The 27382-nt window shown below is 37.0% G+C and overlaps 1 protein-coding gene across 1 annotated transcript; it reads left to right on the top strand.

The window, feature by feature from the left end:
- Positions 1–3310: 3310 nt before the first annotated feature.
- Positions 3311–7129, top strand: LOC114412432 (FT-interacting protein 7-like). The gene has a single exon (XM_028376334.1). The coding sequence runs from the start codon at positions 3758–3760 to the stop codon at positions 6674–6676; it is 2919 nt and encodes a 972-aa protein (XP_028232135.1). The 5' UTR covers positions 3311–3757; the 3' UTR covers positions 6677–7129.
- The last annotated feature ends 20253 nt before the right edge of the window (positions 7130–27382 follow it).

The raw sequence follows: 27382 nt of genomic DNA, 5'->3' as shown, positions 1-27382 counted from the left end.
TTTTTTTTTTTTTATCATCAACAAAACAAATGTTAGTTGGTAATTGTTAGTGGAGAGAATTGAACTCATGATCTTTCCTTCTTTTGTTTTTCGTTTTATTATATATTAGATTTAAATATATTTTTGGTTTTTGATAAATAATTAAATTTTTGTTTTAGTTTAAACTTTTTGGTCCATACTTTTATTTTGTGTCTCCAAATTTGTTTAGATATTGCTTTGAAATGTGATTTAGATAGTGGTTTAGGGAAAAAAAATTATTAGGATCAATAAGTTAAAAATTTATTGAGAACCAAAAATAAAATTTGATCATAAATCAAAACCATATGTAAATAATTTTGTTTAATGTTTCAAAAGGTTAACATTTTTATTTAATTAAACAAATAAAATTATTTATAATTTATTGAGTTAAATAGAATATTATTTACTCCGATTTGGTCTCGTTAACTTGTTCTTATAAATCGAGTTTCCCCTTATATCTCCTTATTGGTTTATGATAGTTTTACAAACTCTATCTTTTTCATTATATAATGCTTCAGAAGTTTTTTATAGAGATAAATATCTCCCACAGCTTTATTTTTTTTTTCTTTTCATTTTGTGAGTTCTTGGGTTAGTTTCAATAAAGCTAATTAGTTCTTTTGTCCCAACCTTTGTTGGGATGAACCTGTTATATTTTGGGAGACTGCGAATAACTTAGAGACAATGACAGTGCAGGCTAATTGGCTAAAGTAGTCTTTAGTCTTACCCACTTAATTATTTACACGGTTGATTTTTGGTAAAATAAATTTGTACAGTGTCCAATTTCGAATCAGATTAATTTGACTAGTTTGTTCATTTCAGTTCTAATTACATAGATATCAAGCATTTACATAATCATGAATGTGATTAGCAGTGTTGCCAACAAAATAAGACTATTTTAAGCAGCATAATCGAGTTCTTATTTATGTGATTAATTTGCAATTTCAATTAAATGAAATCATAATCGGTTGTTGATGTTAAATTTATCTTAGCATGACTATATCCGACCGTTAATAACAGGGACCATGATGTATAAAAAATTTTCAGTTTCTATCTTAGACGCCGACGAACATTAGATTGAAACTCAAAAGCATAATCCTGCAACTCCAATTAATTTTCTTTAGCCAAGTGGTATTAAATAGTAGGGCAACTTGTCAGTACCGTACATATAGCGGTTAATGCCGACATATAGTAACATGTAACGAGTACATTGAAGTTCAGAACTTTTTTCTTTAATGTTTTCCTGATTTCCTCTACCCATTGCCCGATCGAGAAAGCTATCATAAAACAAAGCAACGTTCACATTTCCAGAATGCTGCTACAAGTGGGTTTTGTATTTGTTCCGCTGATTTCAGACTGAGTTGTGGTCAAGTTTCGGCTGAGTTATGGTTGAGTTCCGGTGAGTTGTGGTGACCTGTGGTCGAGCGAAATCTCTTAATCTTCTAACCTAGTGTCGGAAGAAGTATTTGCAAAAAGAATTTCATCAATCAAGTCAGTTGGGTCCGAGATACTTATGTATCGGTATATGGAATGATTAAAACGTATCTTGTGTTTTCTTTGGGTCTATATATACACGTTTGACCTTAAGGAAATTATAATGACTAATTGATCCTCTGAGTGTCATGTGTGATCGTGGAAAGCTGGTAATCAGTCTTAACTAAGTAATTACCAAATTCGTGGGTCGAACTCTACATAAGTATCACTAGCCAAATAACTGATAAGTTCATAGGTTGTATGGTACAATATTATTATTGTTATTATCAAAACAATGGATAAGGCACTGTGTGCAAAACCAAAAAAGACAAAAAAAAAAAAAAGGAAACAGAGGATTTAGACCGAGATGCAATAAATAAAGAATCATATACAGAGGAACTAAATTTCATGAGTATCTTTGTCTACATTATTAATTAATTGTAGACAATATCCTGAGGTTGATTTGCGCTGACTCACACCAAACAAGCCCATGGTACTGTGATAAAATTATCAAAATTAGACATCCCCTACCCGGTTTGATAAAAATCTCCAAATTAAATGATGTAAAATAAAATTCACAGGAGCCTAAGTTAGAAGCAGTAACAAACCAATTAGAAGTTCTGCACCAGAGTCCAGAGTGTCTTAGAGATTATTTTGCTACTCATTCCATATTTACTACAATTTTTTAGTATACTGAGCCCTGAATTAGTGTTACAAACATGTTTCCTCTCAGCCACTCGAGAGATGGTGCTTACTTAGCTGTAAAAAAGTTATTGAAAGTTGGCCTTCCAACTGAGGCCCTTGTATTTCAATGCATAATAAATAACGAGCTAATTAATATTCATATTTATATATTGAGTTAATAAATTCAGCAAAATTAAGAGAGTTTTCTTATTGAATTTTGCAATTTGATTGGTTATCTTTTCATAGATATGGATTTTACTGTCAGTACGAGCAGTAGTATCCATATCAGCAGGCAGCAGCATTAGAAACTACAAGTCTTTTCTACAAACCCATAACGAAAAACTTTTGGGAGAACATACGGAATGAAGGTTGGCCTCAATGTTCGGATATAGACTGGTGGACTAGTTAACAAAACAGCCACTTATTCACTCCTTGTCTTATTACAAGTTAAAAGTTCAGCACACAAAAGGCTGTTATGAAAGACTCATGCAAACTCTCATTATGCACCTAAATCTTGCTTGATCCCAGAAAACAATTTAGAGATTTTTATTGTCATAGACAACCACAAAAACAACTAGTCTTCTCCCACTAGTTGGGATTAGTTAAATGAATCAAACAAAATTCTTTCCAGAGAATCCAAAAGTTGAGATTGATTCATATCACTTTTCATCTCATATCTGTCATCAAAATATTAAGTTTCAAAAAAGGAAAACATGGTAAATCTCATCATATTCATTTTTCCCTTATCTCTAGTTTTCCCATTCACTATGGCCTTTCCAATTCTCACTTTCTTTCCAACATACAAGCCAATATTTATATCACCAGTCATGAAACAAAAATCCTTTTCGATTGCAATGAACTGATTGCACAGTGTGCATGAAGTACAGGGAAGCTCCAAAACCAGCCAAGAGGAGTCCAGGAAGGTGCAGAAGCCCCATTAAGATAAGTTAAACCCATCAAGGCACCATACACTCTGTAAAACGTTCTTAAATTCAAATTTCCGCAGTCAGTTATGTAGTCAAGAAAAGACAAGTACATTTTTAAGAAGTTTCATCAAATTTTAATTTTTTATACAATAGTCCTTTTTGGATTTCTTAAAATAACTGCACTGCACTGCATCCTCCTCGTTGCAGATACAGATTCCCTGCAGAAACTCATATCTATCTAACTCTACTTTCATTATTTTCCCTTTTTTTTCGGACAAAGCAAATCAAGGGCTGGGAGTGTAAGAGGAGAAAATCCAACGGTGGTGAAGTGACTGACTACGTGAAACGTGGGATTCCCTTGACTGCAGGGAACATGTACCGCAGAAAACACCCGTTGAGATATGTCTTCCCTCGAGATTCCGCAACGTGGCACTCACGTCCTACGTGTCCCAGCTCCTCGCTTTCTCGCCTCAAAACTTTCTTCTTCCTCTCATCTACACTCATTTCCACTGTTCCACCAAACCTTATAACGAATAAGAACAAGAAACACAGACACAAGCCAGTTACTAACGCACAAGGAAGAAGAAAAGTCCTCTGTTTTCCCTTTTTTTTTTTCTTTCTCTCAAAAGCTTCTCTTTCACGAGATTCATCTATGATCTATGGCGGAAGGTGCTGGAAGGAAGCTCATGGTGGAGGTTTGCAACGCGAAGAACCTGATGCCGAAGGATGGTCAAGGAACCGCGAGTGCTTACGCGATCGTTGACTTCGATGGCCAGCGACGGCGAACCAAGACGAAATCGAGAGATCTCAATCCTCAATGGGACGAGAAACTCGAGTTCATCGTCCACGACAAAGACTCCATGCCTTCCGAAACGCTGGAGGTGAATATCTACAACGACAAGAGGACAGGGAAACGAAGCACTTTTCTCGGCAAAGTCAAGATTTCCGGAAGCACGTTTGTGAAATCCGGTTCCGAAGCGATTGTCTACTATCCGTTAGAGAAGAGGAGCGTGTTCTCTCAGATCAAAGGAGAGCTCGGTCTCAAGGTTTGGTACGTCGAGGACGATCCACCGGAAACAGAAAACGCCGGTGAGGAGAAAGCAGAGTCAGCACCAGCGGCGGAGGAGAAGCCGCCGGAAAAGGAAAAGAAAGAAGATGAGAATAAACCTAAAGAAGAATCAAAAGAAGAAAAACCAAAGGAGGAGGCTACGGCGGAGGCGGCGGCACCGCCACCGCCGGAGGTGGAGAATCCACCTATTGCGCAGACGGAGAAGCCAAAGCCGCCGAAGGAAAAGCACGGCGAAGTGCAGAAGCGTGCGGATCTGAACGTGAGCGATCACGAACTGCGATCTCTGAGAGGCGATCGGAGCTGCAGTGCCTACGACCTCGTTGATCGCATGCCGTTTTTATACGTTCGCGTGGTGAAGGCGAAGAGACCTAAACCAGAAACCGGTTCGACCGTTTACTCGAAGCTTGTGATCGGGACTCACAGCGTGAAGACCAGAAGCGAGAGTGAAGGCAAAGACTGGGATCAGGTTTTCGCCTTCGATAAAGAAGGCCTCAATTCGACGTCGTTGGAGGTTTCCGTTTGGTCAGAGGAGGTCAAAGAAGGGGATGAGAAAAGCGAGAGTTCTCTCGGAACGGTGTCGTTTGATCTGCAGGAGGTTCCTAAAAGAGTTCCTCCGGATAGTCCTTTGGCTCCGCAGTGGTACACTCTCGAATCCGAAACCTCGCCGGGAAATGACGTCATGCTCGCCGTTTGGATCGGGACTCAGGCTGACGAGGCCTTTCAGGAGGCTTGGCAGTCCGATTCTGGCGGGCTGATACCGGAGACAAGAGCTAAAGTGTATCTGTCTCCCAAGCTTTGGTACCTGAGACTAACGGTCATCCAAACCCAGGACTTGCAGCTAGGTTCGGGACCCGAGGCTAAGGCTCGAAATCCGGAGCTGTACGTGAAGGCTCAGCTCGGCGCGCAGGTTTTCAAAACAGGAAGAGCCTCACCTGGCTCGGCTAATCCAACGTGGAACGAGGACCTCGTGTTCGTAGCAGCCGAGCCGTTTGAGCCGTTTTTGGTGGTCACAGTGGAGGACGTGTCAAATTCCAAAACCGTTGGCCACGCGAAGCTCCACGTGGCATCCATCGAGCGGAGAACAGATGATCGAACGGACCCGAAGTCAAGATGGTTCAACCTCTCCAGCGAAGACGAGAGCAATTCGTACACGGGTAGGATCCACGTTCGAGTATGCTTGGAAGGAGGGTATCACGTGATAGACGAAACCGCTCACGTGACCAGCGACGTTCGAGCCTCGGCGAAGCAACTCGCGAAGCCCCCAATCGGGTTGCTCGAAGTAGGGATTCGCGGCGCTGCGAACCTTCTCCCGGTGAAGACCAATGACGGGACACGTGGCACCACGGACGCTTACGTGGTGGCCAAATACGGACCCAAGTGGGTCCGAACCCGAACCATCATGGACAGGTTCAACCCGAGATGGAACGAACAGTACACGTGGGATGTTTTTGATCCTTGCACGGTTCTCACCATTGGAGTGTTCGATAACGGGAGATACAAGCGAGGGGAAGATGGAGAACCTAACAGAGATTGCAGGGTAGGGAAAGTTCGCGTGCGGTTGTCCACGCTGGACACCAACCGGGTGTACGTAAACTCGTACTCCTTAGTCGTTTTGCTACCAAGTGGCGCCAAGAGAATGGGGGAGATAGAGATTGCTGTTAGATTCTCATGCTCCTCATGGTTGAGTCTAATGCAGGCCTACGCAAGCCCAATCTTACCAAGAATGCACTACGTGCGCCCCTTCGGCCCGGCCCAACAAGACATCCTACGCCAAACGGCCATGAAGATCGTAACGGCTCGCCTCGCCCGGTCTGAACCGGCATTGGGTCAGGAAGTGGTTCAGTTCATGCTGGACTCCGACACTCACGTGTGGAGCATGCGGCGGAGCAAGGCGAACTGGTTCAGAGTGGTGGGATGTCTCTCACGTGTGGCAACCCTACTGGGATGGGTGGATGGGATCCGCACGTGGGTGCACCCTCCCAGGACGGTTCTGGTGCACGTGCTGCTCGCAGCGATTGTGTTGTGCCCATACTTACTGCTCCCTACTGTGTTCATGTATGCTTTCTTGATTTTGGTGCTGAGATTCCGTTACCGGCATAGGGTCCCACAAAACATGGATCCGAGGATGTCGTACGTGGACATGGTGAGCCTGGACGAGCTGGACGAGGAGTTTGACGGGTTTCCGACCACGCGGCCGGCGGAGGTGGTGCGGATCAGGTACGACAGATTGCGCGCGCTTGCGGGGAGGGCGCAGACGCTGCTGGGTGACGTGGCGGCGCAGGGGGAGCGATTGGAGGCGCTGTTTAGCTGGCGGGACCCACGTGCCACGGGGTTGTTCGCGGTGCTGTGTTTGGTGATGTCGTTGCTGTTCTACGCGGTGCCGTTTAGGGGCTTTGTGCTGGTTGCGGGGTTCTATTACCTGCGCCACCCGAGGTTCCGCGATGACATGCCGTCTATCCCTGCTAACTTCTTCCGGCGACTCCCGTCCTTTTCTGATCAGATTATGTGATAAACAACATATTTTATGTTACTATAAGTTAGTTGTTAGGGTGACACGTTTTTTGTTTATGGGTTTGTGTTTATGTTTTTTCTTTTTATAAGAATTATTTATCTATTTACTGATTCGTTTATTTATTATATATGGTCTGTGTGTCAATTTGGTGGGAAAGCTTTTTGGGAAAATACAAACGTGGCTTAAAGTGAGCAGAAAGTTGTTCTTGGTATGCTCTAACAAAAGTGAATGAAAAAGTTACAATTGTGGTGAACCGAACAGTGGAGAAAGGATAAAGTGAGCCACCTACAAGTCTACAACCCCATGAACCATTGATGGATTGAAGAATTTATGACCGTTGATGCAGAATGCTTCAACCCTAATTAAATGCAGCCAGTGCCAGGCAATATTGGAGAGAACTAGTTGTGTAATTGAACTTTTGTTCACATATATAACCTTTTGTTTTTCCTATCCTTATTAAATATGGTTGCTTTTTTTTTTTTTTGCCTATACAAACTTATTTATACCGGGAAGGCTAGATGGCCAGGAAATTTACAGCTTAGATTGAAACCAGGAAGAAATATTAGAGTAATACTTCCACGGTTAAAGTCTGATCTACATCTTATTATGAAATTTTTATTATTTTGAATTTAATTTAGTTTCATAGATTATGTTTGGATATTTAAGAATATTGTATGGTTATGTTGTTTTCATCTGTTTAATGGATTGAGTGTAGTACTCCTGTCCTGGGCATTAGAATATGGGGTCCAAGGGTCTTTTCAAATGGTGAGAGATAATAATACATGTCTTTAATTTCTTGTTTTTTTTCATACACTACTCTCAACTCTCTATGAATCCTGTCTGGATTATCTGGCTTTCTTTTATTATTGGAGAATATCACATTATCCAAATGTTTCTTTAGGAGAAGTTGATTATATTCTTGAAGATGGTTGTAATCTCACAAGGTAAAGGAATTCGTGGTAGTAGATATAATAAAATTTAACAACAATTTCATTGTTATTAGAACCCTTCAAGGTTTGGTCTAACATTCACCTTGCTTTCAAGGGTGCACGGATGTCTTGATCGGTCCATATGATAGCTGATTTTGCATTTTAAAAAATTAAGTAGGAAACCATTAATTATGAAAGCATGTTGAACTAGTAAAACGTTAAAGAATAAGAAATTTTAAGATTGACCCTTAAAGAGTAAGACCGTTTTATGGCAATTCCACTTTCGGAGGTCATTGGTGTTCAACTGTGAACACATGAAAATTCAAACAATCTGAGAATTTCTGTTGAAGTAGTGGTATTTATTTTTAACTCTTAATTTAAGATTTACTCAGGGAAAGTTTGATAGAGGAGATTTTTTTTTTTTTTTTTTACATTTGATTCCTGAAAAAGTGAATTCCTGAAAATTATGATTCCCGAAAATGTGTAAAATATATTTAGTTAATCTTAAAATGATTATTGAAAATTAAAGAAGCGTGTAAATTAGGTAATTAAAATTTTTATCCTCGCAAAAAAGTTGGATTCCTATTCTATCTAAAATTGATTCCCAAAAATTATAATTTTTTTATCAATTTTTTTTATTAATTACATATGGAACAATGAAATCATAGTTTTTCACTTTAAAATTCCTGAAACAATAAAATCTTTTTTCTATCAAAACGTGCCCTTAGATTGTATTGATTTTTCCACGACAAAATAATGGGCGTGCACTCTTGATCACATTTCTTTTTTTATTTTTATTTTTATGAGTATGTTGTTTGATATGCACATACAAGGACACGGCACTGTGAAAAATCACAGTCGTGGCTCATCGTGGAAGCATATCATTATTCCCTCTGTATTATTGTGTGAGAGCCCCATGTGTATCAGTCTGAGTGCCTGTGATGGAATGATTTTCATATGTAAGTCCTAAATATTCAGAAAAACAAAAAGGTAGATCTTCTGCAATGATAAAAGTCACATTCACATTACATACTAACATCAAATATCACTAAATTCACACTCATAACTGGGCCTCTAGACACAACACAATGTACGAACTCCTCCAGAACGGTTTATGCTCTCTGCTCTGTTTCATATTCATGACTCACCTTTGTTTAGCCACTCATTACTAATTAGTAATGAGATAGAAAATCAATTTCATGCAGGTCTAACAAATACTTATTGTTTGGAACTAAAAGGCATAGTAATTGTCCATAGATATAAGTTAACTAATATTATTTCTACTTTTTAATTTATATGTGTTTAATTTGTATTATTTATTTTATATTAATATATTATATTGTTTTTATTTTAACAATTATTTTATTGTTAAATTATTTTCTATTGTTAATATTAAAATAATTTTATCAAATAAAATTAATTAATAATATTATATGAAATTATTAGTTTACTTAATGATAAATATGTAAAATATAATTAAATCTTTTTAAAAAGAATTTAGTACTATTTGATCAATTTTAAGTTAATATTATTTGTTAATATTAATAACAAAAATATTAAAAACATTAAAACAAAAATGCGTAGAAATTAAAAAGAGTTTAAAATCATTAAAAATAAAAAATTAGAATGACTTGTAAATCATTTTAGGATTGAAACCTTTTGTTCATTTGGCCGATTGAGACCAGGAAGATATTCTAAGGTACTATTAGAGTGATACTTTCACTGATTAAAGTCTGATCTAAATCTTATTATGATATTTTTATTATTTTGAATTTAATTTAGACTCATAGACCGCTAGGATAGGTAAATGTAAAATTCCAGAGAATTTAAGGATATTGTATGGTTATGTTGTTTTCATCTATTTAATGGATTAAGTGTAGTACTCTTGTCCTTTGCATTAGAATATGGGGACCAAGGGTCTTTCCAAATGATGAGAGATACTAATACATGTCTTCAATTTCTTGTTTTTATCTCATACACTACTCTCAACTCTCTATGAATCCCGGATTATCTAGGCTTTCTTTTATTATTGGAGAATATCACAAAGTCCAATTGTTTCTTTAGCAAAAGTTGATTGTATTGTACTCTTGAAGATGGTTGTAATCTCACAAAGTAAAGGGATTTGTGGTAGTAGAGATATAATAAACTTTAACAACAATTTCATTGTTATTAGAACCCTTCAAGGTTTGGTCTAACATTCACCTTGTTTTTAATGGTGCACGGATGTCTTGATCGGTCCATATGATCGCTTATTTTTGTTGGAAATTCCTTCATAATTAAGGTTGATTCAAATTCAAGTAAACATGCAAATTCAAATACATGCGAAATTGAAGAGCACATTCCAAGGAATGCATAGGAAGTTGTGGAGTACTTTCCAAGGCCTTGGAATTGGTTCCTTTGACCTTAAGATTACACACTCCACTTAAGAAATTGAATATTAGAGTTACAGGAAGTTTTGTGAATGTAACTCATTCATTGGCATCCATCACTCACTCTTAAAGGAAGTCACACCCCTCTCCTATAAATAGGGAAACTTGTGAAGAGTTGGAGCATCCCATCACATCCCATCCAAAGAGAAGTAAAGCAAGAGTGAGAGTGAGAAAAAGAGTTAATGTATTCTTCTTTGAGAGAAAGAGAGATACAGTTTCCATCACACTTGGTGAGAGTTGAGAGGAATTGTAAACCATCCTTGTTGGGTGTGGTTGAGAGGTATTCTCTTCTATTGAGAGAGTCATTGTAATCCTACTTTTAAATAGTAGAAATATTTACTGGCTTGGTCCTGTGGTTTTTACCTTTTACATTGAAAGGGTTTTTCACGTTAAAAATTCTTGGTGTCATTTTTCTACTCTCTTTTCTTGTTTTTTTTTGCTTCCGTTAAGTGCCTATTTTGAGTCTACAGAGAGGGAAATAGTGCTGGTGTTTCCCAACAATGGTATCAGAGCCTAGTTGGTTCGAGGGGAGCTATTATCCTGTGTGATTCAAGATGGAAGGAGTTGTCACTCATGATGGAGATATGTTCAAGATAACTGCAGAAAATTATTCATATTGGAAGCCGATGATGGAAGACCATCTGTACTGCAAGGATTTGCACGAGCCAATTACTCACGAGAATAAGCCGGAGGAGAAGAAGGACAACAAATGAGAGCTCCTTAATCGGAAGACTGTAGCTATGATTCGTAAGTATATTGACCAAAGTTTGTTCGAGCATGTATCAAATTATACCAATGCCTATGAGTTATGGACAAAGCTTGAATCTTTGATTGAAAAGAAGACGCCGAGGAATAAAGCTCATCTTGTCAGATGCTTGGTCAAGCTGGAGTATATGGACAGTCAAAACATGATTGAACATCTAAACACCTTCAAAGGTATTGTTAATCAATTAAAGAAGGTAGATATGAATATAGATGATGAATTACAAACTCTTCTACTCCTCAGTTCTCTGCCTGAGAGTTGGGACACATTGGTTGTCACTCTCAACAACTTTGCACCAAATGGAAAGCTTAGCATGGATAATGTCACAAATAATTTTCTAAATGAAGAGTCCAAATGGAAAGAGAAAGGCTTGAGTAGTCACTTCGAAGAAAATGTTGTTGAAAATAGAGGAAGGAGCGAGAACCGTGGTAAATGAGGCCATGGAAAATCACGAGGAAGATCTAAGTCTCGCCCTAAAGGCTTGAGTTGCTACTACCTCGAAAAGTCGAGCCACAAGAAGTCTGAGTGCAGATTCTTAAAGAGAGATCAAAAGGCTAGAACTGTCCATGCTAATCAAATTAACCCAAAGAAGAATGAAGGTGGAACCACTACTGTTGTGGCATCAGGCGATGAGAATGTTTTTCTTATCGATAATGAAAATTATTTAAATATTGCATATGATGATTGTATATGGATAATTGAATTTGGAGCATCTTTCCATGTTACTCTTCATGGAGGATTTTTTTCGTCATATCAAAAAGGGGATTTTGGTATGGTGAAGATGGGCAACCATGTCATAAGCAAGATTGTTGGCATATGGGAGGTGACTCTGATGACTGAAATTGGAAGCAAGTTTGTGCTGAAGGAAGTAAGACATGTGCCTGAGATGCGTTTAAACCTTATCTCAATAGGAAAGCTTGATGAAACTGGGATGATAAACCAATTCGGTGCCGGCAGATGGAAGCTTAATAGAGGAAGCATGGTCATTGCTCGAGGTAAGAAGGAAGGCTCCTTGTACATCATGCAGGGAAAGATATACAAAGGAGAGATGAATGTTGCTCAAGATACAACCAAAGAATTGTGGCACAAGAGATTGAGTCACATGAGTGAGAAAGGTTTGGAGTTTCTAACAAAGGATCACTTTCCAAACATAAAGTGTCAACCACTTGAATCCTGCGAAGACTGTCTTGCAGGTAAACAGAACATAGTGTCTTTCCAAAGATCGGATGAGGCCAGAAGGAGAAAACAAATCCTGGATCTTGTCCACTCAGATGTTTGCTCAACGTCTGAAAAGTCCCTTGGTGGTGCCCAATACTTTGTTACATTCATTGATGATCACTCAAGAAAGGTGTGGGTGTATCCGTTGAAGACGAAAGATCAAGTTCTTCAAATTTTCAAGGAGTTTCATGCCTCAGTAGAACGAGAGACTGGAAGAAAGCTCAAATGCTTGAGATCAGACAATGGTGGAGAATATAGAGGTCCATTCGAGGCATACTGCAAGGTTCATGGGATACAACATGAGAAGGTACCTCCCAAAACTCCTCAGTTGAATGGATTAGCTGAAATAATGAATAGAATAATTGCAGAGAAAGTTAGATGTATGTTTTCACATTCAAAACTCCCCAAGACATTTTGGGGTGAAGTTGTTAAGACTACAGTTGATTTGATCAATTTGTCTCCTTCAAGACCTTTAAATGGAGAGATACCAAAAGAAGTTTGGTTTAGAAAGAAAGCCTCCTATGGTCACTTGAGAGTCTTCGGGTGCAAGGCTTTTATCCACATTCTGAAAGATGAGAGAGCAAAGCTTGATGCTAAGGCGAAGGAGTGCATATAGCTTGGTTCACTAAGAGATGAACTTGGATTCAGACTATGGGATCCTATAAACAAGAAGATTGTTTGAAGTAGAGATGTGGTGTTCTTCGAAGATCATACAATACATGATATCCAACGATCTGAGAAGTCAAAGCCCATAATGAGAAACTTAAGGGGATAAACTCTTCAAAAAGAGGGAGAACCCACTCAGATGATAGAAACCAATTAGACAAAGCAACCTCCTCGGATAGAACAACCTGACCAGATGGAGTAGAGTCAGATGGAGCATCCAACTTAGATGATGGAAGAATCAACAATGGAGACTGTCCAGACGAAAGATGAATCCCAAGTGAGGCGATCAGTAAGAGTCAGACAACCATCAAAGAGGTATTTCTCTGATGAATATGTCAATCTCACTGATGATGGGGAACCTCAAAGTTTCCAGGAAGTGATTGAGATAGATGATAATGAGAAATGGATGCAAGTCATGAAAGAAGAAATGCACTCCCTAGTTGAAAATCAAACATATGATCTAGTGGAGTTACCAGAAGGAAGGAAAGCATCAAGAAACAAGTGGGTGCTCAAACTCAAGAATGAAGATAACAACTCAAACCCAAGGTACAAAGCTTGCATTGTGATGAAAGGATGTAACTAGAAGAAAAGCATAGATTTTGAAGAAATCTTCTCACCGGTGGTGAAGATGACATCCATTAGAGCAATTCTTAGTCTAGCTGCAAAACAAGACTTGGAGGTTGAACAACTTGATGTCAAAATGACATTCTTACATGGAGACTTAGAGGAAGAAATTTATATGGAGCAACCAGAAGGTTTTGTAGAACTTGGGAAAGAACACTTAGTGTGTCGCCTGAAGAAAAGTCTCTATGGTTTAAAACAAGCTTCAAGACAATGGTACAATAAGTTTGATCTCCTTATGGCCCAACATGATTTCAGAAAGACCTTCGCAGACCACTGTGTGCTTGTGACGAACTACAAGAATGATGAGTCCATCATACTCTTATTGTATGTTGATTGTTGGCAAAAATAAAATGAAGATTGATGCTCTTAAGAAGGCATTGAGCAAATCTTTTGCCATGAAAGATCTGGGTCCAATAAAGAAGATTCTTGGAATGAAGATCACTAGAGATTGATCCAAAAGAATGCTATGGATATCTCAAGAGGACTACGTTGAGAAGGTTCTTGAAAGGTTCAACATGCATAATGCCAAACCAGTGCATATTCCTCTTCCTGGACATTTCAAATTAAGCAAGATGCAATGTCCAAAGAATGAAGAAGAAAAGGAAGAGATGAGCAAGGTGCCATATTCATTTGTTGTGGGTAGCCTTATGTATGCAATGATCTGCACAAGACCAGACATTGCCTATGCTGTAGGAGTTATGAGCAAATTCCTATCAAATCCAGGAAAAGAGAATTGGAATGTTGTGAAGTGGATACTAAGGTACCTCAGAGGAACTGCCAAAAGGTGCTTGTGCTTTGGCAATGAAGATTTAATGCTTCTTGGATATACAGACACAAATATGGCAGGAGATATGGATTCTAGAAAGTCTACATCTGGATATCTGATTACTTTTGCAAGGGGAGATGTGTCTTGACAATCAAAACTTCAAAAGTGTGTTGCATTATCAACCACTGAAGCAGAATATATTGTGGTAGCTGAAGGATTCAAAGAAATGTTATGGATGAAGAAATTCTTAAATGAGTTGGGGCATGATCAAGATGATTATATGGTAAACTATGATAATCAAAGTGCCATACAGTTAGCCAAGAACCCCATGTTTCATTCACGATCCAAACACATTGACATCCATTATCATTGGATACGAGAGGTGCTGGATGAGAAGAAATTGAAGTTAGAGAAAATCCATACAAACTTTAATTGGTATGATATGATGACCAAGACAATACCAACTGAGAAGGTTGAAGACTGTTGTCAAGGTGCTGGTATAGTGGTGCACACCAATTATGTCGGAAGAAGGAGATTTGTTGGAAATTCCTCCATAATTAAGGTTGGTTCAAATTCAAGTAAACATGCAAATTCAAATACATGAGAAATTGAAGAGCACATTCCAAGGTATGCATAGGAAGTTGTGGAGTACTTTCCAAGGCCTTGGAATTGGTTCCTTTGACCTTGAGATTATGCACTCCACTTAAGAAATTGAATATTAGAGTTACAAGGAGCTTTGTGAATATAACTCATTCATTGGCATCCACCACTCACTCTTGAAGGAAGCCACACCCCTCTCCTATAAATAAGGAGACTTGTGAAAAGTTGGAGCATCCCATCTCATCCCATCCAAATAGAAAGCAAAGCAAGAGTGAGACTGAGGAAAAAAAGTTCTTGTATTCTTCTTTGAGAGAAAGAGAGATCTAGTTTCCACCACACTTGGTGAGAGTTGAGAGGAATTGTAAACCATCCTTGTTGGATGAGGTTGAGAGGTATTCTCTTGTATTGAGAGAGTCTTTGTAATCCTACTTTTAAATAGTAGAGAAAATTGGTTTGGTCCTGTGGTTTTTACCTTTTACATTGAAAGGGTTTTTCACGTTAAAAATTCTTGGTGTCATTTTTCTACTCTCTTTTCATGTTTTTTCGTCTCCGCTAAGTGCCTTTTTGAGTCTACAAAGAGGGAAATAGTGTTGCTGTTTCCTAACAATTTTGCATTTTAAAAAATTAAGTAGGAACCATTAATTATGAAAGCATGTTGAACCAGTAAAACATTAAAGAATAAGAATTTTTAAGGTTGACCCTTAAAGAGTAGTCCAGTTTTATGGCAATCCCACTTTTAGAGGTCATTGGTGTTCAACTGTGAACACATGGAAATTCAAACAGCCTAAGAATTTATGTTGGAGTAGTGGTATTTATTTTGAACTCTTAATTTAAGCTTGACCGTCAAGAGGAAGTTTGGTAGGGGAAAAGTTTTTTCAGAAATATGATTCTGGAAAAGTCGAAACCTTGAAAATAAAATATATAAAACATATTTGGTTAGTTTTAATATATAATTAATGCTTTTGCTACACTCGAAAAAGTTAAATTCCTACCTCCTCTAAAATTAATTTATGAGAATCATAGTTTTTTGACAATCTTTTTTTTATTAATTACATATCAAACAAGAAAATCATAAATTTTCACTTTAAGATTCTTGAGAAAAGTAAAAGTTTTTCGTCTATGAAACATCTCCTTAAATTGTATTGATTTTTCCATGACAAAATAATGGGGGTGCATTCTTGATCACTTTCCTGTTTTTCGATGGGTATGTTGTTTGATATCTACATACGAGGTCACGACACTGTGAAAAATCATAGTCATAGCTCATCGTGGAAGCATATCATTATTCCCTCTGTATTATGGTGGGAGAGCCCCATGTGTATCAGTCTGAGTTGAGTGCATGTGATGGAATGATTGGCTATGTGACTTTTGATATTTGAGTTTCATATGTATGCCCTGAATATTCAGAAAAATAGAAAAGTAGATCTTCTACAATGATAAAAGTCACATTCACATTACACACTAACATCAAATATCACTAAATTCACACCCATAACTGGTCCTCTACACACAACACAATGTACGAACTCCACCAAAACGGTTTATGCTCTCTGCTCTTTGTTTCATATTCATGGCTCACCTTTGTTTAGTCACTCATTACTCATTAGTAATCATTGCAAGAAACTGATAAATATGTTGGTAAGGAAGTAGAGTTTGCATATCTTTTATAATTACTTGGTAATTAATTATGTAAATCGAAATTATAAGATGTTCAGAAAAATCTTCATCTTGCTACATAGATTGTATTGCACTCAATTTATTCAGAAAAATCTTACGGCATGTTTGAACATGAGTTATAAATTTACTGTGCTTTTCTCTTTAAACAGGAAAAATAATTTTGCTTGAAGCATTAGACAGCATTAGACTCCTGTCTTCATGTGAATGCTGAATATTGACCAACTTATACTTTCAATGTAGATGCTAGCATTACTCACACCCTAGGTGAAGGGTGCATAAATGTGCTGGTAGATTAACTCATGCCATTGAAGAAGGATCTTGTTGATGCTGTTGTGGAAAACAAATCTCGTGTTCTCAAAAACTGGCTAGTAGGGGTGGGAGTAAGTCAGGCCAGGCTAGGCTTTGAAAGGCCTGAGCCTAGCCTACGATGGATCTTTGAGGCCTGAGCCTGGCCTATAGCCTATCAAAGACTTTTTATTTTGGCTCGGCCTGGCCTTTTTAAAAGTCTGGCCTGGCCTGATAGCCTTTTTAAAAGCCTTCTTCACAATAAATATTTAATATTTTTATGGAAGTCAATAAAAATAATAAGCAACATAAAAGGACACATAACTCATACCTGAATTGTAATTACATTTTTACTTAATTATAGGAATAAAAGCTATGAAGGTAATCAAAGTCTGATAGTTTTAAAAAAATTAATTGTATCTAAAAAATAATTATATATATATATAGGCCGGCCTATCAGGCTTATAAGACTTTTTAATAAGCCTAAGCCTAGTCTATTTAATTTAATAGGCTTTTAAAAAAGTCTGAGCCTAGCCTTTTAATTAAATAGGCCAGTTCAGGCCAGGCTTTATGTAGGTCAGGCCATAGGCCCCTGTAGGCCGGCCTGACCTATTCCCACCCCTACTGGCTAGGGGTATAAAAAAATTTAGTTTTACCTTCTCAAATCATAGCAATAATTTGCTAAGAATTAATTTAAAATTAATTTACAACCATAATCATAACTTTTCATGTAGCATGTGGACCATGTTCTTGACATAAGAGTCTCGTGATCTTATCTACTTTAAAAATTAGAGCAATGCACTATGAGTGTATGACATTTTACATGTTCGCTGGTTATTTTGTGTTTTCTAGCAGCATAATAGACCCTGAATTGTATGCTAGATTTTGTATTGTGAGTTCTAAGTTCTGACCAATGATAATAGTACTAATTGTTGCTTCGAGGTAGAAGTTATCAAATTCATTTATGATAACAAATTATCAAGCATAAACACATTATCTAATTTACAGTCTAGAAGTGTGAGGTTTGATTGAAGGATTTAGTCTGCAACCAAATAGATAACTTTTTCTATCATGTTTAAAGTTTAACTTGTGACTGTTTGTTCCTTCCCTGTATAGCTTTTTGCAGAAAAGAACATTAGCACCGAAATTCCTAGCTGTCATTTGTAGGTATTGCTTTGACTTTGGATTTTGGTTGTGCTAGCTTTATATTCCATGACCCTGACACTAGTTAGGATAACTAAAGAAGCTTTCTTTGTCTTCTTTTTCTTCTCCATCCCCTCTTCTTTCTCAAGCAGGTATATTCCAACAGTGTGAGTGGAAGGAGAATCTATTAAAAAAAATTGTGGACCCAAGAACGCGTGAAGATTGCTTGAAAGGATACACTTCTTTTGTCAGAATCTGAGCATTTGGTATATGTTACCCGAGTCTTTTATACTCACTTGAGACCCAACTTAAGTATTATAGTACTAGCTGGTTTTGATTAATGTTCACATGTAAATATGTAGGAACGAACATGCAGGTTTTTTTTGAAAAGATGGAAACTTCTTGATACTTTTGGAGTAGAGCTCATCTTGACAATTTTCATGATTCCTTTTCGTGCTTGCAGTATAAATTTGGGGATCAGCTAAAATCTTTATTGGAAGTGGCTGGTGCAAAAGTTGTTTCCTCTTAAGATTGTTCAAATAGTCATGTAATTCAATAATTTCATTTCTTTTCAATTTGGGAATTGTTTCTTTCTTATTTTGTGAATGATGTAGATTTAATTAAGGAAGATATTAACATTAAAATTGAGCTTTAGAGACATTTGGAATCAGAAGTTGAGTACAAATAAGACAATGATATGCATTGCATATTTAGTGAGGAACAACATAAAATTGACTTAGAGGTAAAAGTTGAAGATATCATATTAAAGTATTCTAAGTTTAAGTATATTAGTTCAATATCACAAAATGACAGGGAAACTAAGAAAGATATTATAAGCTAGCACTACTAGAAAAGACATTTTTTATGATAGCGGAATGACAACGGTTCATCAAGAATCATCTTAGTATATAAGGTGGTGACAATTTTGTAAATTCGGGTTTTTCAACGAAGACGGTTTTGTGAAGATTGTCATTTTAAAACGGTTTTTATAAAATCGTCTTAGAATATTTTTCTCTTTTTTTAATATGTAGCTCTCGCTTTATATTCTCTGGCGATTTATATTATATATTTTTAATATGTTTTTCTCTATTCTTACCTCTTGGGTTCCCAAAATATTGTGAGAGATCTCTTTTGCCGCACCTATCCGCCGAAACCATGATCTCCGCACAGGGCGACCACCACCGCCACCACTACCACCATCACCATCAGCCGTAGCTTCTCGGCTCCACCGACACCTCTCAACAGCAGTTCACCGCGGATTGCGTCGAGCTCTTCTCCGTCAAGCAGGAACCCACGTCGCTCACTCTTTTGGAAATGAAGATATAAGAAGCGGGCCTGTGGATGATCTGGCCCATTTGATGATTGTCGCAACCTACCTCACGACGGGACGACGAAAGAAAATAAAATGGGCATCTTCTAAAAAAGAAAATAAGTGAGAGTCGCCTCCAACGCTTATTTAAGGAAAACGTTAGAAAAACTAAAAGAGGTCTGCGAATTTTCAAAATAATGGTTCGGAAGTTGTTTACGCATAGGGAAGATATTAACACCCCACGCGTTCGTCGCAAGGAACGACAACCTTTAATCGAGTGTGCACAATGTGACTTCAAAGTTATTTATTTTTCCAAGAGCGGTGAATTGCTTTTATTACACTATTTTATAATTTTTATTTTTTTTTTCGAGTCGACAACGGTGTTGCCTTTGTTCCTACGTATCTCCAGGTGCGATGAGGAAATCAGACCTATGTAGTTCTTTAAGCCTGAATGTTTGTGTGTTAAATTGATTTTATGTTTTTGAAAGATTTATTTTAATTGCGAACAAAAAGTCGTTAAGGCGTTGGATCTTGAAATGACGTTTTAAATTTTGAAGAGTAGAGAGAATCGTTAAGATGTTGGACCTTGAAACGATCTCAAGTGATATTTGATAAAAAGAAGTTTGGGTTTGTGAATTGATTTCCTTATTTATTTATTTGTGTTTATTAATTTATAGTCCCACAAAAGAATTTGAAGTGGGCAAACTCTATGAAGGTGGAGTTACACTACCTACAAACTTTCTTAGCAAGATCGCCCCTATACCAGTGATCAAGGAAATTTTTCAAACTGATGGCGAACAGTTCCTCAAGTATCCACCACCAAAAGTGATGCAGGGTATGCTACATATTTTGAATATGTAGAATATTATGAATATACTCCTGTTTTTATTCAACATATTTATTCACATGGATGAATTTTGAATTGGTGACGAAAATGCTTCTGAAACATTAAGAAAGCTAGCTCATGGGCCTAAAAGAAATGTTATAACTTGGCAAGGATACGACATAAACAAGTATTCCTTTTACACAAAAGCACAAGACGACAAAAGTACAATGCAAAACAACGGGGTCACCCTAAGGGCTGAATCTCAACACTTTGCAACTGTACATGATGACAATCCCTGTGTAGCTTCAATCCCTTACTTTGGCTTCATTGATGAAATATGGGAGCTTAACTATGTCAAATTTACTGTTTGCGTTTTCAAATGTAAGTGGGTTGACAGCAACACCGGTGTGCGGACTGATGATGTAGGATTTACGTTGGTAGACCTGAAGAAACTAGTTTACCAGAATGACCCTTTCATCATGGCAGAACAAGCTAAGCAAGTATTTTATGTGCAAGACCCTTGTGATGAAAGGTGGTCTGTGGTTCTACACGGGAAAACAATTGGTGTTAATGTAGAAGATGATGATTCATACATGGACACTTATGTTAGTCCTTTGTCTACACAAATGACTTCTAACAGCATCGGAGAAGAAGAAGCTGACGACGTTCATGCTAATCGTAATGATCATGATGAAGGAGAATTAATTAACATCGTCTAACGTAATTTTCTAATATAGTATTTTATTTCGGTACATTCATTTACATAACTCATACAGTGTTTTTTGATAATATTAACTAACTCAACTTTTTCTCTTTAAAGGACCATGGCTACTCCACCTGCCTCGCCTCCTCCTCCTCTTCCTCCTCCTCCTGCAGACGCATCAGCAACTCCATCTACGTTGAAGCGGACACGCAAGGTGACATGGCTACGATCATTGGCTACTAGACCACCTAGGGCAGAAAGACCTGTGGTCAACATCGATCCTGCTACCAGCAAGGCCGACGGTCCCCACAAGAAGAAATTAAGAACATATTTGGGGATTGTCGCTCGTGATAAGGTCGACGTCACATATGACACCTGGAAGGAAGTCCCTACTGCTCAAAAGGATTTGATATGGGAGGATATTCAGGTATATGAGTTTTCTCCGTTGATTTTCTTTAATAGTCTAAATTTGTTATTTACTTACAATAAAACCTAATTTATTGTTTGTCAAGCAGAATTTGAAATCCCTGAAGCTTCTGACAGTAGGACAAAGAAGAAAATTCTTCAAATTGTCGACGAGCGCTGGAGGCAGTTTAGATCTGACTTGACTAGGAAATGGGCACTTGTAGCCGACAAGGACGATGTGGACGACATTGTCTGTGAAAAATATGGCATTAGCAAGGAGAAATGGGCCCAGTTTTGTCAGACCCGCAGAGACCCCTCATGGGAGGTATGTACTTTGTCATTTTAGTTGTTTTCCACAACAAAATCACTTCTTATAATTTATTGTAATAATCATTTTCATTAATGTTAAAATTTTGCAGGATGTGCGGAAAAAGGAACAGGCCTCCCAGAAGCAAAACACTGCCCCCCACGTATTGTCTCGTGGGGGTTATGAATATTTAGAAGAAAAGCTCATGGCTGAGAAGACAAAGAAAAAACTGGAAGAAGCTGCCCAGTTTGGAAGCACTGAGAGCATCATTGACCCTCCATCTCCCATCAGACGCCACGTGAAATGGAAGATGGCCCGCATGAAGAAAACTGGACAGATGACGTCTGAGGCAGCAAAGGAAATAGCTGACAGGATTGTAAGTCATTTTTAATTAATAATTGTAATTATCTTTGTGTATTTTGTGAATTCCTTGGACAAATATGTGTTCGGTACATGATTCTTTGGACGAGCAGGCGTCACAGGGATCTTTCGTCCCCCATGGACGTCAGGATATCCTGGCTGCTACCATTGGGCGACCAGAGCACCCTGGTCGTGCTCGTGTTGTTGGAGCCGGTGTCACCATTAAGCAATACTTTGGATCGGCTTCACGAACATCCCGCAGTTCTTCCTCCATGCCTCCTGAAGACCTAGAACAGCTGACCCAACAAATCAGAGACCAACTGGAGGAGTCAATCACAGAAAAAGTGACTCGAAAGATGATGGCATCCTTCAGCCAGATGCAGTCCCAGTTTCAGTCTCAGATGCAATCACAAGGACTTGCACTACCTCCAGAGCCAAAGGTTGGTCCCTCAGGTCCTCGTGTCAGCACAAAGGAGAGTTGTGTTGCTCCCTCAGGGAACGATCCAGGGACGAGTGACTCAGACAAATGCGGGCTATACATTGAAGAAAATCCTTCCCGCCTGGTTGCCCTAGGAAGACTTTATGAGGGATCCACAACAGTTCACAACATCCCTTTGTTGCATGGCCAAGTCAAGGTTGGTGTTGAGGAGGTTAAAGATGCAGAGGCTCTCGTTCCTGTACCCACTAACGAGGTTACCTTAGTGGGGCAAACACTTAACACCTTCCTTGCTTGGCCAACACATCTTGTGAAGCGTTTATCAGAACATGTATTTTTCTCTGATTATATGTTTATTTTTTTCAATTAATTTGTTCACTGTAATCAAAACTTGCTAATTAACTATGTTTGATCAACAGGCAGCTATGTCTCCAGCAAAACCTCCAGAAAGCCTGGATGAAGAGGTCGATGATCCCCTGTACCTGATGACATTGACCATCCCACAACTGTTTTTGAAGCCTCTCCAGGTTATGTGGGATGCTACCATATTCGGGGTGTTTAATCAAAACTTCCCGTTATATATAAAGCACGAAGATCTCTCTGAAATTGCACACGGTGGTCAATGTCTCAGCATATCTGTTATACAGTTGTAGATTCTATAAGTCATTTTAGATTACTGTTAATTACCAAAGTAATTGTTTTAAATTCATACATAATTAAATTTGGCTTAACAACACAGCCATCTGACTGAGACAAGTGTGCGAGCGGGGAATTCTGATGTGTATGGATTCGTCGAGCCACAGTCCATTCAGAGATCTGGGCAATCACAATTTGAATCTGAAAGTTACATTAAGAGTTGGATACAGAGTTCAAAATGAGATGTTTACCTTGGAGCCTACCTGAATGGGTAAGTCAAACACAACAATTGAATTTAAATAATCTATACTACTACAATAACTCATATTCGTCTCTATTGCAGCGGACACTGGCAAATGGTCGTCATTCTGCCTAAGGAAAACCTAGTTGTCTGGTTTTGTTCTTTACATAATAGGCCAGACAACTACCTTAAGGGAATAATTAACAGGTCAGTATTGTTTACAATACATTTTCATTGACATAACTCAACGACATCAATATTTTAATGTTCCTCATATTCAACACTAGTGCTTTGAAAGGACTTGATGATACTCCACAACCTAATTCCAAGGTTGCTGTTAGGTGGATTGTTGTTAAGGTACGTGATTTAAATAAAAATTCTACTTATATATATTTTATGTGTGTGTACACTAATTGTAGTTAATGTTTAATTAATATCCAAATTTCATTATGTATTTAGTGTAATAGACAAAAAGGAATCACTGAATGTGGCTACTACGTGATGCACTGGATGTCCACGATAATCTTAGGATCTTTCAGAAATAATTGGGAGACGATAATTGTTTATTTCAAACAAAGTTGGTTTTCTTATAATTGTTATTACATTATTAATTCATTTTTTTATTTGATCATGCAGTATTTTAATGAAGTTAGACCATTGGAAGCAGAGAGATTCAAGGCGCTTCGCATCCAGTGGGCACAATATTATCTAAAAGTTAGAAATCAAACATAGGCTGTTAGGCAACTATGTAACTTTAGGTTACTTAATTAGTTTACATACTTTGCATTACATTTTTTACAATTGTTGTTTCATCTTAACATTGAATAACCTTTGTTGATAGCTAGTTTTTTGCAAAAACCTATTTTAAAGCAGAATGCAAATGATATATGTTGTGTGCTGTGTGGTCTGATTTTAAATTTACAGGTTAAATTTTGGTTTTTTTATTGTAAAAACAGAGACATTATTTAAAAAAAAATCCTGACAATAACATCGATTTTTTGAAAAAACCGATGTTAACTGTCAATAGTAACACATTCGTTAACATTGGTTTTTTGAAAAAACTGATATTAACTGTCAAAATTAACACATTCGTTAACATCGGTTTTTTGAAAAACCGATGTTAACTTTCAACATTAATATACATTTTTTTGGTGTAATTCATATTAGCAACATCGGTTATTTATATAACCGATGTTGGTAATTTTACGTTAACATCGGTTTTTTAAAAACCGATGTTAACGATAATACTATCAACGTCTGTACTTTCAACATCGGTTCAAAAACCGATGTTGAAAGTCATAAATAACCGATGTAGAAATCATATTTTCTAATAGTATTGGCAAGTCTAGTTGCATACACTTGACCCAATGACTTTCTTTCTTCCTTTATTTTACTCTACCTGTAAAGTTTGCTCCAAGTCTAAAGTTCTCTCCTTCTTGTTCAAATAGACAACTCGTGTAGCTGAACCATGAACAACAGTATTCCTAGTTGGGATTTTGAGAGTGATACATGTCTCACCAGCCAAAGAAAGCTCATAGGGTGTGTGTTTATCTATCTTTGTCAAAGTAGGATAATGTTTATGCCCCTATTAACTTGAGACGGGTGCAGAAAAATGATCAATCAACCCTATGGAACCTCAAGCAACTTGGATCAAGAAGATGCTGCCCCATGGGTCCAATTCCCACTTGAGTCCCTATGGAAACTACTGCTAACCTATCACAAAGTGAGGCTAGAGAGTACTATGTTAATTTTTTTTTTTGGTAGAGATGCATGCATCTAGACTGAAAACGATGTGTGAACATTTATACGCTAACAAACAGCTTGGTATGTTCGTCGTATAGAAAAGGTAAGTTGTGTCCTAAATTGTAGGGAATCTAATTAAATTATATATATGCATGTGTTATTATCAGAGTTTTGCATATTATGCTAAAATTTTCCGTAGATGGAAATTTCAAACCTTTAGTTTTTCTGTGTTAAAGAAATTCAGAAGACAACATTATGAAAAACTTGGAACATCTTTGCTTCTTTTGTCATTTTTTTTGGTGAATGATAAATTTATTTCGAAGCTATAAATTAACCTTTAGCTAGGAAAACCAATACAAGCAATATTTCTTTCTTATGATGTGTTTTTTTGCTGTTGTAGCATTGGTGTTATGTCATATATGTTTCATAACCAATATTTCCTTTTTTTGTAATGAATTTTTACTACTAATAATCTGCATTTACAAAAAGAGAAAGAAGCATAGGGGATGTAACCATGTACGGATTACAAATGCTTAGTTATTTTCATTTTTGATTTAAATCATTAATTTCAAAATTATTTTAGAGGTATTAGCATATCATTAGTTTGAGTGAAAACTGAATAAGAGTTCTTAAAATAAAATATTTGATTTGAGTCTAATGTATGAAAAAAGCAATTAAGAGAAAAGATTTTACTAAGGGTGGTGAGTCGAATTTTTTGAAAGAAATTAATTATTAATAAATTTGACAAATACTCTATACTAATAATATGCAAATGTACTGTGGTTTTTCATGTTAAATGAAAGACATATCAACTTTCAAATTATCATGGTTGAATTCTTGGGTTAAAATTATTTTAACATTGAGAACTTTTGGATCCAGAACATAGTTTACATATTTGAATTTGAGTACTTATGGTGTATAATTTGACTGATTGGTTGTTGCTTTAACCAAAACTATGTTAGTCTTTTACCCTTTTATTGATCATATGGAACATATGATATCCAATTTTAGGACTTGAATATGTGTCAAATAATTCCCAAGTTGAAGAAGTCTACTTACTGGCTATGTGGTGAAAGACTTATTTACTTCAACATCGATGAAGTGGCAGTTTAATCTCTATAATATGAACTTGTACTTCTTGTTAAATTCATAATCTTGACTAAAGGACTATGATCATGCAGGAGTTATACTAAAAACAAAACATAGATTAGAGATGTTGTTCCTTTTATGCCGGGATTTTTCTTTTCTTTTCCCTATGTTGTTCCATGGAGTCAAGGGTTGTCATAGGTGGAATGCTATGTTATCTATAATTTGAGATATGATGTATGCTTGATATATCTGAATCCATCTCCTTATGTGACTTGTGTCCGTTCTATAGATAGAGAGTACTTTGTTCAAAGAACTCTGGAGTGCTCTAGGAGATTCAGTAGGATATTTGAAGCTTATAGCTGTAAGTGGTGCCTCCAATCTATTCTAATATTTAAGGGGTATAACTATATAAGTAACTTTTTAGTGAATACTTAGCCTATTGGCACTTGATTGAAGAATTTATTCTTGAAATAATCCAGGTTAGCTTACCTAATGGTGGTGATTCAACAATATCCTCTATAAACAAACTGTTCAACAATATCCTAATTCTGTTAATGTTTGTCCCTTAATATGGTAGGTTTTATTCAACTTGCTAGTGGAACTAATGCTCACACAATTGATGGGTTGAAAAAAAGAGGGACTCTTCCAAACAACTATTGTTGGTAATGTCTTCACTTTGCTACTTTGTATGTTCTCTTGTTATTCACTATTTTCTCCATTGCATTATAATTAAAGCTTCTTTTTGGTTAACCTTTCCTAGAATACTTACATCATAATACGCCAACAATCAGCTCATGTGATTCGTCACATGTTTTAATTAGCGGCATAGCTTATGGTGGCTACGCACGAAAGGTGACACATAATTTATACCCCATTATTTACGTTTCATTTTGTGTCCACCCTTATTTTCTTTAGTTAGTATAAATGTGAGTTACATAAACTATGTAATTAGTTAATAATAATATTTGGTTGGCTTATAAAAAAGAGTGATGCATCATCTGACTATGGCATGCCAATTTATCAAATCTTACTAAGTTACTATGTACATATTTGTTCAGATTATTGGTAGAGTATTGAGATCCATGCAATCCCAACATGGTGGAGCTGCTTCAACTGAGGATCATCTCGAGCATCTCTTGATGGCTCTTAAGGAAGCACTTGCATTGGTGGTATTAAATGTCTATGATCGATGACAACTTCACAATTAACTTTGTAATAGATAGTTGTATTTGAAAATGTAAGCATGTAAAGGAAGAACGAAAAATTGTTAGGAAAATAGTAATCAAGCTAAATGTCATTTTTAATCCTTTATATTTAAGTGTTTTTTTGTATTATGGCTATTTTTTTAGTTTTTAGTTAAGAACCTTGTTAAGTTTACTACACTTACCTTTAAATCATGAATATTGATGACAAGAAATATTTTTAATTTTTTAAAATAAAACATTCTAAGACGGTTATTTAAAAAATCGTATTAGAAAGTGCATATTCTAAGACTATTCTTAAGAACTGTCTCAGAAGGTACCCTTCTAAGACGGTATTTAGTTAACA

The sequence above is a fragment of the Glycine soja genome, chromosome 5, assembly GCF_004193775.1.
Source record: "Glycine soja cultivar W05 chromosome 5, ASM419377v2, whole genome shotgun sequence".
Classification (NCBI taxonomy): Eukaryota; Viridiplantae; Streptophyta; class Magnoliopsida; order Fabales; family Fabaceae; genus Glycine; species Glycine soja.
This window is presented reverse-complemented; position numbering and strand designations above follow the sequence as displayed.

What these genes read in the sequence shown, in the direction of transcription:
- LOC114412432 (XM_028376334.1), top strand. Translation starts at nt 3,758, where the DNA reads ATGGCGGAAGGTGCTGGAAGGAAGCTCATGGTGGAGGTTTGCAACGCG.